Source organism: Phaenicophaeus curvirostris, chromosome 1, assembly GCF_032191515.1.
Source record: "Phaenicophaeus curvirostris isolate KB17595 chromosome 1, BPBGC_Pcur_1.0, whole genome shotgun sequence".
Lineage (NCBI taxonomy): Eukaryota > Metazoa > Chordata > Aves > Cuculiformes > Cuculidae > Phaenicophaeus > Phaenicophaeus curvirostris.
The window spans coordinates 138387917-138404072 of record NC_091392.1 but is presented as its reverse complement, the minus strand read 5'-3'; the positions used below and the strand labels follow the sequence as shown (position 1 = coordinate 138404072).

General features: G+C 39.4%; 1 protein-coding gene across 2 annotated transcripts in view; it reads right to left on the bottom strand.

Annotated features, from left to right (window-relative positions):
- Positions 1–1969: 1969 nt before the first annotated feature.
- The window catches only part of PPP2R3B (protein phosphatase 2 regulatory subunit B''beta), a 52349-nt gene continuing 38162 nt past the window's right edge, over positions 1970–16156 (bottom strand). For both annotated transcript variants that reach the window (XM_069875845.1, XM_069875853.1), the window contains exons 7-13: positions 15676–15832; positions 13479–13527; positions 12133–12222; positions 11251–11426; positions 7771–7889; positions 7580–7686; positions 1970–3067 (exon numbers count right to left, since the gene is read on the bottom strand). In XM_069875845.1, the coding sequence (XP_069731946.1) occupies positions 2923–3067; positions 7580–7686; positions 7771–7889; positions 11251–11426; positions 12133–12222; positions 13479–13527; positions 15676–15832 (843 nt within the window). In that variant the 3' untranslated portion in view covers positions 1970–2922. The remainder of the gene's footprint in view (positions 3068–7579; positions 7687–7770; positions 7890–11250; positions 11427–12132; positions 12223–13478; positions 13528–15675; positions 15833–16156) is intronic.

The following is a 16156-nucleotide window of genomic DNA, read 5'->3' as shown; positions in this document are numbered from 1 at the left end:
CTCCTCGAATCCTGTGTTCAGTTCTGGGCCCCTCACCACAAGAAGGATGTTGAGGCTCTGGAGCGAGTCCAGAGAAGAGCAATGAAGCTGGTGAAGGGGCTGGAGAGCAGGTCTTATGAGGAGCGGCTGAGAGAGCTGGGGTTGTTTAGCCTGGAGAAGAGGAGGCTGAGGGGAGACCTCATTGCTCTCTACAACTACCTGAAAGGAGGTTGTAGAGAGGAGGGTGCTGGCCTCTTCTCCCAAGTGACAGGGGACAGGACAAGAGGGAATGGCCTCAAGCTCCACCAGGGGAGGTTCAGGCTGGACATTAGGAAAAGTTTTTTCATGGAAAGGGTCATTGGGCACTGGAACAGGCTGCCCAGGGAGGTGGTTGAGTCACCTTCCTTGAGGTGTTTAAGGGACGGGTGGATGGGGCGCTGAGGGACATGGTTTAGTGATTGATGAGAAAGGTTGTACTTGATGATCCGGTGGGTCCTTTCCAACCTAGTGATTGTGTGATTCTAAGAGCAGCAGTGCTACCGGCTGCCTTGTTGGCCCCAGTATTAAATACATCGAGTGAGCTATGAAATTAGAGGTGAAAGTCATGGGCATTTCCCAGGGAACACTAAAGCCATTGTGTTTGGCATAATTACCCACACAGCAGGCTCGTGCAGCAGCAGAGGGAGTGCAACAGAACCAGCGCTCATCCAGACCAGCTCATTCCCAGTTCCCCAGTGGTTGCCTCCATACCTGGACTGGGATGGTGACGTTTCTCTCATCCCTCAGCTCTGCCCCTAGGCCTGAACTCTTACTAGGTCAGCAGGATGCAGCTGGACTCAGACTAAGAAAACATCCCTGGGACCACATCAAACCTGCTTTAATTCTTGTAATGAAAGATTAGGGCTAGGAATTGTCCTTCTAAGGGAAGGTAACAGTCATCCCCATAGGAGATGGAGGGCAAGAAAAGTCACTTCCACAGTAACACCAGAATTTGTTTACTAGAAGCTGTGCCGGTCCTTTAGGAAAAAAAGGACTGGGTTACCTTAAGTACAGTAGGGAGGAGGATTCAGGAGGCCCTTCATTAAACATTAAGTGGCAACAGCAGCCACAGGCTCTGGAGAAGAGCCCTCCCATGCACCATGACTCTGTTCAGTAGAGAAATGTCACTGCACAGCGGGTCACAGAGTCCTAGAATCACTTGGTTTGCAAAGATGTTTGAGATGATGAAGTCCAGCTGTACCTGACCACTACCAAACCCTTTCCCAGAGCCCCTCATCTACCTGTCTTGAGAAGAGTCCATGGCTGTACCTGCCCCTTTACAAACCCCTTTTTGGAGAAGGGAGCTTCTGGTGAAGGGTTTTGGCTAGGGAAGAGCCGTTATCTCTTGAACAGCAATGGTAGTTCAAGATCATCTTCTAGAAGGTCCCTTGGTCATCCTCCTTTCCCATATTTGGGAACAAAGGTTAATGTCAATGCTCAGTGTATCCTTACTGCTTAGAAATCCCAAACCCGGGACAAGTAGTGAAAGTCACCTGACCCCCACCAGAGCAATTTGACATTGAGTGTCCAGTAAAAGTGGATTAATCAACCCTCCTTTTATTGTTAAAAATCCTCTGAATGCTATTAAAAGGATTTGAGTGAACCTTAACGAGGAAAACTACCAGATGCTATCAATAAGATTCATCATTTAAGATACACCAGTCTTGTGAGATGGTGAGGAGCTGAGTGGAGCAGCTCCCTCCCTGCCACCTCCAGCTTCTTTTGGATGGCAAAAGAACCCACTACAGTGCGAGGGCTTTGGATGTGCAGCTCGGTGTAATTATCCAGACACCAAGGACTTACTCACATAACCCATCGTGTCTTAAATGGTTCTTTGATGGCAGGAAGCCGATCGTGTGCCGTGTGTAGCAGTAACAGGAACCGATAAATTACATGTATGAAAATCTTTATTTGAAAATACAAACATGATTTTAAAACATTTTAACATCTACACTGCAACCAAAAAATAACTTACATCTTTTTGTACATTTTTTTTTCTTTTTGACAAAACCTGTTTAACAGTAAGAGTGAGGCAACAATTTCAAGCTGCTGTGACACCGATGAAGATCCATGGAATGTGTCAATAGCAAACAACTGAAGGGGGACAGACGGAAGCGCTGAATGCCCACAACGAGTTAGTGCACATCACTGACCAAGTACCGTTCATACAAAGGGTTTAAAAAAATTGGTTCCTTCTACATGAATTAACGCTCATTTCAGTCAAGCAGGAACAGACTTCGTTATTAAATAATCTTTTTAGAATGAACATCAATGAGAAGACTGAAGTTTAGAAGGGCAAGCAAAATTAAAAGTTGGGGCAAACAAGGACTACACAGAGAAGCAACTTGTCCGAGGCGTTCGCTATTTGTGCACTAATGCGCTCAGCTTGTCAAATAAAATTCTGCTTGTAAATGAGCCAAATCACACGCTCACAGTCACAGCTCCTCGCCCCGGCCTCAGACAGCCTAGGACTGGCTGGGAGCATAAAAGGGGACAGTTTATCCCTGCCCTGTGACGCTTACCTCCCGTACCAGGACAGGAAATCCTGCTCCCACGTGGGATGGAGATGGTCAGTGCACCACACGTCAACTTAGAGAGAATTATACAGTTCTCTTAAAACCAGCAGATTACTTTTCTCTAACAGCAAATATTGTTATTCTTCCAAAAAGGAATTATGCAACATCTGTAAATAAATATTTTTAATCTATTTTACAAACTAGAAGCTATTGAATAAATACAAAAAGTTTTGTCATTCCATACAAATGCGCTTCTTTTATTTCAAAGGTAGTGTAGTGATTAAATATTTTTAGCACAAAACTAAGCCGACTTCCTGGAAACAAACCCCGTAGCAGACCCGCTGCAGACCGTCCCTTCTCTTCTGCAAGTGCTGACCCCGAGCAACCACTACTCAAAGTACTCTTCGTAGTCGTATTCATCCAAGTCCACACCAGCCAGATGGGAAGGCATTTCAAAAAAGGGTCTTTTTTCCATCTGATACTTGAGGACATTGGCCTTCTGATGGTCTGCGGGATTCAGTTCTGCTTCATACCTAGGAGCGGGTTAAAAAAATAAGGAAAATGAGTCTCACGATGTTGGGAAGAGCCCAAGTGAGAAAGCACCATAAGGCACCTGCAAGAAGGGTGTTATTTCCAGTATTTTATAGTTACAGTAAAGAAACGGAAGCGGCACCAGGTTTCTGCAATAATTATTAAATTTAAGCTAGCTTAGTCTCCTGTCACGTGTGGGACTTAATGAGATATTCGGCTTTACTGAAAGGATTCAAAGCACGTACAGCTCTAGTGGACCACTCGTCAGTTAGAAATGGTCACTGCAAGACTTAAGTGCTCGACAGAAACCCTTCCAGTTCTTCCCAAGAAAGTTGAAATTGTGCTGAATGAGGCAGAACAAACTACACCTGCAGCAGATACAACAAAAAAGAAAGAAGACCACAAGTGTTAAGTGAACAGCAGCCAACTGCATATCTAAGCAGATGCTCAAAAGCAAAAGCCAACTGTCTATGAGACATCACTAGTAACCTCCTGATGGTTATGAAAATGAATGGATGGAAAATGAAATGGAATGTTTAACTAATTCGGGTCAGTGAAGGCTGCTTCAGCGCAGCTTACATGGGACCAAGCTGTAATTGGCAGCCATTCAAAAAATTAAACAGAAATCTCCGTAGATATTCACAGTATCAGATTGAGGAATCGACCACTTCCAGGGCTAGGCTGACTCGGGTTCACACACATCTTTCCAAGTGCTACTGAATCTCTTCTCAGCACGTGGTCGTTTCCATCTAAGTAACTAGATGAGGCAAAGAACAAGTTGTAGCAACTGCAGTACCTGTTCTTCACAATGGCATGTGGTGGGGAATGAAATCTTCTTTTGGAGAAAAAGAGCAAAGAAGAGCCAAGTACTAAGAATTCAGCATGAACGCTAAAACAGTAGCATTAGCAGCAGAGATGGGAGGAAAACCACTTCCAGTTGTGAACGCAATTGTGTTGAAACACTTGATAGATAAATGATTAAACAAGCTAAGCCAGTTTTACCACCAGCTGGAGTGAAAGAGATCTAGCAAAATAAAGGTGCTTTGATAACATCAGGTAAAGAAAGCAGTGAGTAAAAAAAGTTTCTGATTTTCTTTCCTATTTATTGTGTTATTTCATCCTTCACAGGGGCAGTAAAGCTTCAGTTCTGTGAGCAATCGGTGCTTCAGCAGAGAATGGACTACAATGAGTTTCTCCCACAAGTCCACCACTGATATGAACCAGAAACAAAGTAAAGTAACTCTTAGGATGACTGGAGTTACACATTTGAAAACAGGGATTTGGAAGCAAGATGCACACTTGGCTCACAACCCTGTTACTTACAGTCTTCTACACCATTAATTCCATCTTTGAGAAGGATTTTTAAACAGAAACATCTTGACTGCACCTCTTGGATTTGTTTATTGCACAGTGATAGAGAGGTGACAGCAGCTCCTCCAGGCTTTAGAAAGGCAGCATGAGGATATCTCAGAGTGAAGGTTCCAGCTATACTTTACTCAGAAGACTTTTATTCAAGTGTTATTGAACCAAATGAATGTCCCACTCTCTTCCAAAGCTTTGGTGGCCTCATAGAGTATCACTTTTACTCCTTTCCAAGATATTTAAGGAAATTTAGAAGCACTGTCCCAGTTTTATACAATTGGGCACTGAAGTTACTTGTGTTACTTCTCAGTATTACAGAGCCTATTGCTGCCTCCCAGCACAGAGCTTTTTATAAAGCTATAATCATACAGTTACACCACCTCCAAAGAGTCCTTTTTCCCCTCCCTCCTCACATTTCTAAAGGTCATGTAAATGTAAAGAAATATACCTATTTCTAGATTTCTGCATTTCACTCCAAAGTTTCAAATCAACTGTTTTCATAGGAATGGCAGGAAAATATTTACCATAGAGGTAATCAAATAAAAAATTCACACTCAACTGTCAACCAGTTGCTTCGTTTTGCACAGCCATTACAACCTTTTGTGTAAAGTGATTTTAAGGAGGGTTTTTGTACAACATCGAATGCTCATATTTTTTGTTTATGTTTTTGTTCATTAAACTCTATAGCAGCAAGGAAACTTTCAGCAGTCTCATGTTTCAGCTTCTGCAATAGCAAATAAGCTTCATTTTTCAGGACAGCTGTGAAAAAAAAAAAAGACTCTCGCTTCAGCATTAAGTTTTAGAGACACTTTTGCCAACCTTCACTTATAGAAAGCGTTTAAGCTTTGCCAGGTTTGACGATGCCTCCCTGAGCCAGATCCAAACACTTCACTTCTCTTTAGATTTCCATCTATTTGCTCACAACTTTGATTCAGTTGCTTGTTTATGAACAATCTGTAAGGTATCCCAGCTCTCAATTCAGCCGCTTCCGATAGAAGGGCAGAAATCAGTAAGATGAAGTGTCACACCCAGTTGTTTCTCTTTAGTCAGTCCAGATACATTTTACGTTTGGGCATGTGATACTTAAAACAATTACTTAAAATTATGAAGTGGTCATTAATTGACACAATGAGCATTACAGTTGGTAACGCCAAGGAAACTAAGCAGCAAAACATCAGGAACAGCTGGATCAAAGCTTTTACCCATCAGCATGGAGGGCCAACAGTTAAGCTATGGCCTGTAAATGCATGATTTTTGGGGCTGTGCTTCCATAGGATTTTTTCTTTAATTGTCAGAGTTTTTTTTCCTACGAGATCTGTGACAAATCTGCTTGTGCCAAGAAGCAGAGGCCACCTACAACCAAAGAGTCGTTTGAGTTTACAAACACTGGGCTCAAAAGAAACGAGAAACTGGATGTTTTAGTGTCCTATATCATCTCTTCTCCATATCCCAGCCCTCTCCAACTACATCATTCTTACAATAACACTGTTTTTCCTTAAGGAGTACATTCACATGGCAAAGGGGCATTTTTTTCAAGGTTCAGAGTTATTCGGATGCTGTTTACGTACCACAAGTTCCACAATATTTCCAGTATTACTTAATCTGTAATTGCCCAGACTGATAAAGAAGCCTGTGCCTATACTAGGGAGAGAACAAACTTCATGGAAAAACTAAGCGTCTAAGACTCATCAGAAGTTCACTGAAGAGTGAAAATTTAAGGTAATTTTTAAAATACAAGACAAAACTTAAGAAACATTTTGTATTTTAGCTTCTATTTTGACCACTTTCTGTGTAAAGCCATAGAACCAATTTCAGGTACACCCGGAACACACTTTTTTGGGGGCAAGAACAGAAGTGATCTGACCCTAAGGATACTGGCTGTGAATTTTGCAGCTTTTATCCATGCCAAGAGCAGGCGTCTTGGGAGCAGGAGAGAGATGGGTGTGGGAAAGAAAAATAATTTAGTCTAAACAACAATCACTGAGATGCTCCTAAGCTGAGAGAGACAACTACAGTCAATGAGCTTCTAACTTAATCACAATAAAAGCACCTCGAGGCTCTTACTTTATCCCTTTTGCACTTGAGTGAAACTGTGCCTAGAAGTTACTACCTTACAACTTTACAGAATTACACTTGTCTACAACGGCGCCGCACTTTGAAAGGTGCAGAGAAAGCTGCCTTCTTGGCATGCAGGTCCCTTACTATGCATACAAGGATAATTTGTCTCCAATGAGTTTCATTGCCAGTGATGCTGCATGTAGTCTCAGGACAGAATGCTAGAGGATCAGCTGAAACCGTTCCTTGACAATCTAGCTAAAGGATTAGCTGCTACAGACCCTACAGTGAACTCCTGTACCCTCAATCTATCTCAACTGACAAAAGAACCAGGTTCTTGGCGGAGTTATTCCACAGCAAAGCTGTAAGATGCTTTAAAAGCTTTAAGTCAGAATAATAGGATCTTAATGGAATTCAGGAAATCTACATTTAACTCTCAAGTAAGCTTGCGCTAATTTAGGCAAAATAAAAATCAGAATTTTGCAACATTGTATCTGAAAATGGGTGCATTGGGCTTTACCTCTCAAACACAAGAAAGACACAACAGCAGCAACAATGTAAAACAGGAAGGTGGAGACACACAACGGCTGTGATAGAAGTAAACCAATGGCAAATTTGGGACTTTGGATTCCAAGAGCATCCAGAATCTACATAGCAGAAGTAAAAGGAGTGATTTTGAAACAGTGAGATTTATTATCTTATTTACTCTTAGAGAAATGTGAGAAAATACTTCTCAGCCAATACAACTGAGATCAGAAATGAAAATTTGTTTCCCCAAAACCTCTCAATGAAGCTCTTCATTCATTTGACAATGAGCTACAAAAATTAATGTTATTTTTGGTTTTGAGAAGTTTTTTTTTAAAATATTATTTCCTCCCAAAATTTGCAGTAGGACCTTTTCTTTGACAAAACCAAAGTCATCACAAACTGTCAAGAAGCATTTAATTCGAGATACAAGCAAGGGTCTTCCTCACTGAGCACATAGCTAAACACAACAAACAGCTACATTCTACAAAAATAGCTTCAAGGATGATAGTGATGCTGAGGCTCTACATTAGTAGAGAGGATTTGTACTAATCCTCCCGTTAGATTCTTACCCGTCGTTCCACTGGTCACTTGCTGCCTCTTCTGCTACCAAGATATCGTACTCCTCAGCAGCGTATTTCTCCCAGTCAGAGATCTCTTGGCTTTCACCTTCACTATCCTAAACAATCACATTGTAAGTTACACAAACATGTATTAACTGTTAAGCACAGAACTACAAAGACCCATAAAGCTTCATACTCACCCGCAACATAGAAAACTGATCCTTCTGTTCGTGGTCAAGGTATTTTTCAATGTTGAAAAAAGTATCAAAAAACACATTTGTCAACTTACATCGCTTTAAATCATGCAGAGTGATTTTTCCTGTAAAGAAAATCATGAGATGATATTTAGTGCTGAAAACATCCTTTCTCCAAAGAAGAGGAATGTTATTCTAAAACCTAAGTTATTGTTACGCTCAAGAACATTTGTCACTGATGCTTAACACAATGGGAGAGAAGTGAACAGATGAAATACACGCCTAGAGAAGTGTTCTTCAACGTGGACAAAACTTAAATGTTTTGGATGTTACTTGCTTTAGCTGCCAGTCTACTGCTTTCAATATGCTGGACTGAGATGCAGTCTGCCTCACTTAGCTATTAAAAATCATTTCAGCTAATTATCTAAGCTCCTTCAAGAGACAGAAGCCTCCAGTGAGCTGCCACTCCTTCCCAAGAAGTGCTAGGGTAGCAGGGCAGATTCTCCTCAGGCAGTGGCCCCATCTCTTCTTTGACTTGAAAAGACAAAATGTTTGATAGATGCTTGTGTGCGACCGTTTCATACAAATGAATTTTCACAGAGACTCGTTTGTCACACTTGTCCAGCTTGACAAATAATTACTGCTTGAGAGGAAAGCTAAACACTCAGAGGTGTTTTTTTGTTTGTGTTTTATAAAATGACTCCTCCAGTCAATGGATCATAGAATCATAGAAATCATAGAATCATAGAAATCATAGAATCATAGAATGACCAGGTTGGAAGAGACCCACCGGATCATCAAGTCCAAGAGGTATTTGTCACATCGCTCAGAAATGTTACGTTATTTCACAGCTGAATATTAAGCTTTTGCAGAAAGACTGAAATACAGGACATGCAAGGAAAGAGAGATGACTATCCTTAATGTTCTGCTTTATTGGTTCACCTTAACTATGGTCAGCCTTCTGCTGTGTGTCAAAGAAGGGCAAACTAGAGATTTTATGGCAGAGCTCAATAAAAGCCAGACTTGTAACAGTATTTCCTCAGCACGCTGCCCCACCCTCAAACAAAGTATAACTTAAGGACATCAAAGGGAAGCAAAATCAGAATCCTGTTTGGAAATGGTTGCTACACTTGTGTCTGTCACCATCTGAAGTGCCTTCACGTATTCTGCCTCACTTATAGCTGATGCTCCAGAAAGACAAATCCCTGGTGGCACCTGTGTCGTATCTGTCAGACCCACACAGATGTCTGATGTATTGGGCCATCTCAAGTGGCAGCAACTCTCCACAACCAAGCAACTGATTTAAGTCCTAGTTATATAAGCTCCCAATTTAAGTTAGACACCTATATTTGGTTTGTTGAGCTGCTCTCTAGTTTCCATTTACAGCAATAGGAGCTCAGACATCTAACACTCATCCAAGTGCCTACTGTCATCTCTCAAAGACTGGCAAAAAAAGGAATGAAATTGAGATAATTTAGGTCTCCACAAATTAAACAATTTGCTTTTTGGTACACAGAGCTTCCCGTGGAAACCATATCACAGTTTAGCCATAACTGTATGAAAGTATCTTCTTTTGTTTCAAATCTGTGAAGTGAAATGTCATTTCATGCTGCTAGGTTTTGTAATAGGAAAACAAAAGATTTTTTTTTTTTCTTAATCCATCTTTTAAAAGTCCTAAATAACTCATCTTGGTTGTGTTTCACAGCCTGCTTTAACCATCTTCATGACATGGAACAGATAAGTCATTCTTGTTTCATTTGAAATGCAGAACAAACATTATTGAAAACATCTGCCTTTCAGAAGCAAAATGTACAAGACCGGAAGGGAATCCCCAAGTCTGGCTACCATAGGCAACCATATAAACTAAACGTATTCCTCAGAGCTTGCTTCACTTCATTTTAAATGCTTCCCATCCCTCATGCACTATACAATGTTGGTTTAAGATACCATTCCACTGATCTCGAGGACTGAGCTTCCAGCCAAAACCAACTTAATACTCCTTTTTCATTTACAGTTTTTTAATCTGCCTTTAGAATTGTGTTTTTACCTAGCAAATCCATTTAAACTTGGTTTAAATAAGAATATGAAGCTTTAAGTTCTAGTTCTGAGCTATTTCAATTCCCTTAGCATGCAAAAAATCACGTCTCAATAAAAGGCAACTGCCTTTTAAAAATAAGATTAAGTTTCTTGTGATTTAAGTATTCTTAATCTAGAAATCTAGACAATAAGCAACACTACTATAAATTGTTTCTCCAAACATAATTGTATGGACAGTAAAAAGAATCAACCTCTTACACACTCAACTGAAGTAAAACTTGAAATTCAAATAAGAAAACCTCAGTGCTTCACCAAGAACTGTCTAAATGTGAGATACAAGCATAACATTACATCTGCTAAACAAAAGCATTAAATAAGACGGTCAACAATTTCCTTTTAGCATAAAAAATAGCAAACATTAGCAGGTGCCATAGGAGGTTGCTACTCCTATCAAACACTTCAAGAGCAAAAAGGCAAGGTCTATTTTTATTGCAACGTGTTCTGTACAATAATAGCAACCAGACTGTATGCCAAGTCCTTTCACACTGAAATTCACATTAAAAAGAGTAGTCATAATAAAGATTATTAGCGCTGTAGCAAGGTGCTGAGACATTAAATTTAGATACAGGTTGACCCCAGTTGAGTTCAATAAATCCCTGAAGAGTAATCCATCGGCTACAACAGTTTATCAACTTGTGAGACAAATACCAGCACAATTGTAGAGGCCATGAATGCGTAAGGGAGCACTCTTGAGCAATACAGGAACGTTTCTAAGGTATGCAAAAATATTTTTAGTGTTGAGCAGCACAGAAGGGCAAATATGAAGAACAGCATGATACACACTCTGTAAGTTTTATTCAGGTATAAAATGTAAACTAAAATGCCATCACCTAAAGTCTTTAGCTGATGGCATTTCAGCTGGTCTATGAAGGTTCATATGAACGTAGAAAATAGCCAAAACCTAAAAAAAGTTTAGCATTCAGTTATTTTTAGGCCCCTTGCCATGAATTTCCTAGGCAGATTAGGCTTCTAACCTAAAGTAAGTCATTGGTGATCTATAGAGGCAAACAATGTTTAGAAACTGTTCCCTCTGATGAAATCTCAATTAAATGAGCACTGGAACAGGTAAGAGGCAAGCAAACAGAACAGTCACGAGCTTTTCTTGAGAGCATCACCTCAGCCAGACAGTGATAAGATTTAAGTTAAGACTAAACACAGTTACGAGCCCAATATAAAAGCCTACAAGATATTTTAAAGCAGCATATTAAATTTTAGGATTAAAATGTCTGCCTGCTGTTGGAAGACTATTTAATTAATGGTCTTTACAACAGACTTCAGAGAAAAGACAACCTAGAGGCATATTTTTTGTATGACCAACTGAGTGCTCTTAAGGATGCAAGTTCCTATCCTGGAGAAACAGAAGTTAGAGGTGGAAAATGACTTTATTACCTTCATATTGTGGCTTCACGAGATCCAGCATCTGGCACAAACAGTCTTCAAACGGCAAAGGTTCTATGGCCATGTTATCTAATTTTTGGCACTGTTCTTCATAAAAATACTCCAACTCATACATAGACAAAGCACCATCCCCATCAAGATCCATGCAGCGAAACCAGTACTCAATGCTGAAATTCAGTAATTAACAGCAAAGAACCATTTACACAAATTACGACAGAACTCTAAGATTTTATATTGTCTGTTTTTCAAGGCTACGGTAGTTACAGATGCAAAACTAGACCTAAGGCTACTTTCCATAATACCACAGGAAGTCATTAAACACCACCCTCTCCAGTAAGAGTTTCTGGTATTTGCCATGCCATGTATTACTGCGTTTGCAAACACAGTTCTCAGTTGTGGGTGGCCGAGGGAGGAGATAACCAACATGTGTGGCTTTCCATAAAAAGCTCAAGGGAGTCACTGAAAAATGTAATTGTACATCAAAAAGCAAGTTTTTTCTTACTGAACAAGCCAGTTCACGTCACGCAACAGGTTTCTTATCAATATCCTACCGCAAATGCTAGCTCTATAGTCACCACTGCCACCATGAAACAACTGCTATTTCCTTTATCTGTGACCCTGTCTGTAAGTAGGTCACACAGCATATGGGACAGTAACATTTAGTTGCCTCCTAGAAGTCATTAGAATAGACTTTCACAGCCGCAACAGCAGGAGACGCTGATAAGTAAGAATGATACAACAAACTGGGCGAGTTTGCCACTCATCTTTTTATCATTTAGCTTCTTCCATTAGAGATCCAGCTGAGATCCTATTTAGAGAATGGAAGAACAATAAAATCAGTCTTCATTTCTGTTAAAACAAATTTGTTCTTACCTGGTTGGTGTCTTCTTGTCCTCTTCAGATATCAAAAACCAGACAAAATCAGCATAGCTAATTTTTCCATCTTTTTGTGCTTTCCTACCTCTTGAAATCGAAGAAGAGAAAAGATAGAAAATTTATTTAGAAAGACTTTGCTTTTGCTAGCCAAAATTAAGGATTATTTTCCTTGGTCCTATTAACATTATTTCTCTCCTAAAAGATGCAGTGTTCCTGAGGCGACTTTTCATAGGCTACTTCAGTCATTCAGGATAAGGAGCTTGTGTGCTCTGCTCTGTTTCTACTGCAGTGGGTATTTAAAGAGGAAGGTTGCGCTCTCTCCAGAAGGACTTGTAGTTTTCCTTCCTGGGCCGCTGCTTGATTTCTAACAGATACATAATCCATCTTTTTAAATGAATTGAGATAGGAGTACACATGCTTTTTAGAATTTCTACTCATGGGAAAGCCATAAGAACTTAAAGCTATATATAATTCCACCAGCTAAAAGTTTGGAATGGAAATATGAGGATAAAAAATGAAATAAAAACATTCATGAAGTGTTTGTGGCAAGAACGTAGTTGTCTCTTTCTACTCTTATACCAAAGAACACAGCATCCAAACACTTTCGGAAGATATACGGTCAGCTTTTCCAGTAAAAGGTCAGGTAGGCAGTTCCTAAACATCACATTTCATTCCAAAAATCTCTTCTAGGTGGTTTATCCTCAAGATGTCTAAAAAAATACGATGTATGTTTTGTCTTGCCCAAAAACTTGCATAAAGGAGTAAGCACTAGATATACATCTGCCGGTGTCATTTCACTCATTTCAGCTTCTGCTATGTCATTTCAGTTTATTGGTTGCTTTCTAGATGCAGAAATTGTGCTAGCAATATGTTTCAAAAATGAGTTAAATGCTGTAAGTAAAAGAGAGCAAGTCAATCCAAGTGGGAACTGTGAAGAACAACTGTCAAAAACGTGAATTAATTCAACGGGAGGCATTTTTGTAAGTTTGTTGATGCAATAAGCATTGATTTTACGAGCAGTACTGAAAAGCCCAATTCCCTTTGAAAAGATTACAGCTTTAAAGGGATGGAAAAATAACAACGCCAACATTTCTTCCCTTCCTCATTCCCATCCATACTAAACTACCATACAATATCCTGTGATGAGTGTTCATTCAGGTAAAGAAAGGATAGTACACAACTAGGTTCAAACAGCACTCGAGTACTACTAGAGTTTAAACCGCAATACAAAATCTTAAAATTCACTGTTCCATTTCAAGGGGAAGGCATTTTTTTTGTCAAAATTTTAACAAGCAAGTATATAAATATTAAATTAGATTTAGTTAAGCATATAAAATAAATACCTTGTTACTGCTCCTGAGAAGATTCTCTCGATCATCCTATTTGATATGGCTGGGAAAAAAGGTGTAAAATAGCGTCAATTATACACAAGTTATTTTTGCTTTGTATTGTCTAGTTAAAGAGTTCATTGGAAACCTTTTATATACACACATCTGTGAAAAAGATCAAGTGTAGTGCTCATGAATCTGAGTTCTCTTGCAGAAGATCACTTAGCGCAAAGACTCTGAGGCAAACCTAGAACCAACCAGCTTTGAATCCAGATGATGCAGAAACAGCAGCATAATAGAAGTAATGAAACTGGCTGATTAGTAAGATAGCATTGACCAGTTCTTTGAGAAGTAAATGATGTTTTCAAGTGCCGCTGCAGCTTGGTTTTGGCAAAAAGACAAACTAGAATTGGCACGTTAATACATAATGAGCATACCTAAGTGATTCTGACACTGGTCTATTTCTGCCATAGTTCTGATCCATGCTACTAATTCCGAAACCATTTCAGGGATTTTAGGGACATGTCTTAACAGAGTACCAACTCTGTAAAGGATATGGAATTTATCCTGAAGAATTTGTGGATGATACTCAAAGCAGCACATGATACTATTCTCATAGAAGAATTACTTTTCATTATTCTAACTCTGAAATATTTTTTCAGCATTTCAGAAATACTGATAGTTAAAGCAGGTTAAAATGGTTAACCATCATTTGAAAACAGTTCATCTATTTCAATGGGACGAGAGGGAATAGCTTCAAGTTGTGCCAGGGAAGGCTCAGATTGGACATTAGGAAAAATTTCTTCACTGAAAGAGTTAACAGGCACTGGCACAGGCTGCCCAGGAAGGTAGTGGAGTCACCAGTCCTGGAGGTCTTCAAAAGATGGGTAGATGAGGTAGTTATGATTTAGTGGTGGACAACTATGACTGGACTCTATGATCTCAAAGGTATTTTCCAACCAAGCGATTCTATGATGTTATTATCTGTTTTATGTAGTTACAGTGATGCTATCACTGTACCATTCTAGTAAGGACACTAGTCCCCACTCAATATTTGTCCCCAGAACTGCAGGATAGTTAATTTGTTTCATATATATGTACTGCTGCTTCTTATCTACTTTTGAAACAATGCAGTTGTTCAAAACTTGTCAACAATAGCTACATACTTTTAATTTACTATGTTAAGTGTTTGACCTAGCCTAATTTTAGACCAGTGACATTATGAAAGGAAGGGATTTATGAAACCACATTATCTAATTTTGACATGCAAAAAATAGAAGTTTAAGACTGAAGTTGGATTATCATTTCCACTTTCATGCTCTTTAGTCTATTTAGTCTTATTTAGCTGCTTATTAAGCAGCAACTGCTAAGCTTTAACCAATATTCCATGATATAAAGGATGCAAAACTACACTGCAAGTGGCATGGTATCAGTTCTGCTTTCCTTCTACAGCGTACTAACTCAGGAGAGCAACTTGACAAACGAAAGCAGATTTCCTTCCTCAATATCCTAAAGCATAGTCAGATGTCAGTGAGCAAATTTTCAGAAGCAATCAATCAGCATTGTGTTTCTTTTTAATACGGGATAATATTCCCTAATTACTTTGTGTTTAATACTTTTAAGATGACAATGGACACAAAGCTCAAAAAACCCCAACAGCTCCATACAAGCTGCAAGCATATTCAAACGCAGGTCCAAGCGTGCAGGACTTCAAAACCACAGTCCCTGTCTGTGAATGCAGAAAATGTAAAGCTGCTAAATAGCATGAAACCAAAGTGTACTGCCGCTGAGTTAGCAAAACTTTATAACAAGCAAAATACTTGAATGTATGTTGGCCTTTTTCTACTCCTTCCATACCTTGCCATAAGAGGCATGCTGAATGATATCCATAAAATGGAGTGTTTCCAAGATAACACAAAACAACCAAGTAGAACCAAGGCTTAAATGACTTTCTGAGATGAAGCCCACACACTCACATATTTATTTCCTCCTCTACTTTTCCAATAAGAATTCTAATTCAGAATTTTCCTCAGATTTAGTATTGCTAGACATGAAGCAGCACCACAGATGACCTGTCCTACTTTATTTCACTGGTCAGCAGGATCAGCTATACTAGAGTCATGAACAGTGGCCTTGGCAGTTAACCCCTTCCTCAGTTGAAAGTTTTCAGGTCATTTAATACATGTAAACAGAAGTGCTTTATTTGTCATACCGTGATCATTGTGTCGAGCTAAATCCTTCCGATCAATGTAGAGGTCATGATCTGTATCCAGTTCCCAAAATTTGCAATAGATAACATAAAAATGTTCATATGAGAAGTACTCTGTCAGCTGGTTAATATCTGCTTCCTCTTCCAATAAGGCCACATTCTATTATCAGAAAGATAAACAGAACACATTAAGAATTTATAAGACATCTGTTGAATGATCTGAGTTCTCATAACCTAGTTACTATCTAGTGCTCTTATTTTAGTGGAAAAATTCTTATCTTCAGAAATAAGAGCACACAATGCATAATGACAGCAAAGACTGAACACGAGGTAGAAAACTAGTGTGTCCACAGAAGAATGAAAATGAAGAGATCAGCCAGACTTCTGCTAATCACAAATGCATTCATAGAGCTCTACATAGAAGATGAGCATATTCTTATGCATAAAAATCAAGGCAATTGAGCCTTCAGTGGTTTTTGGAAAA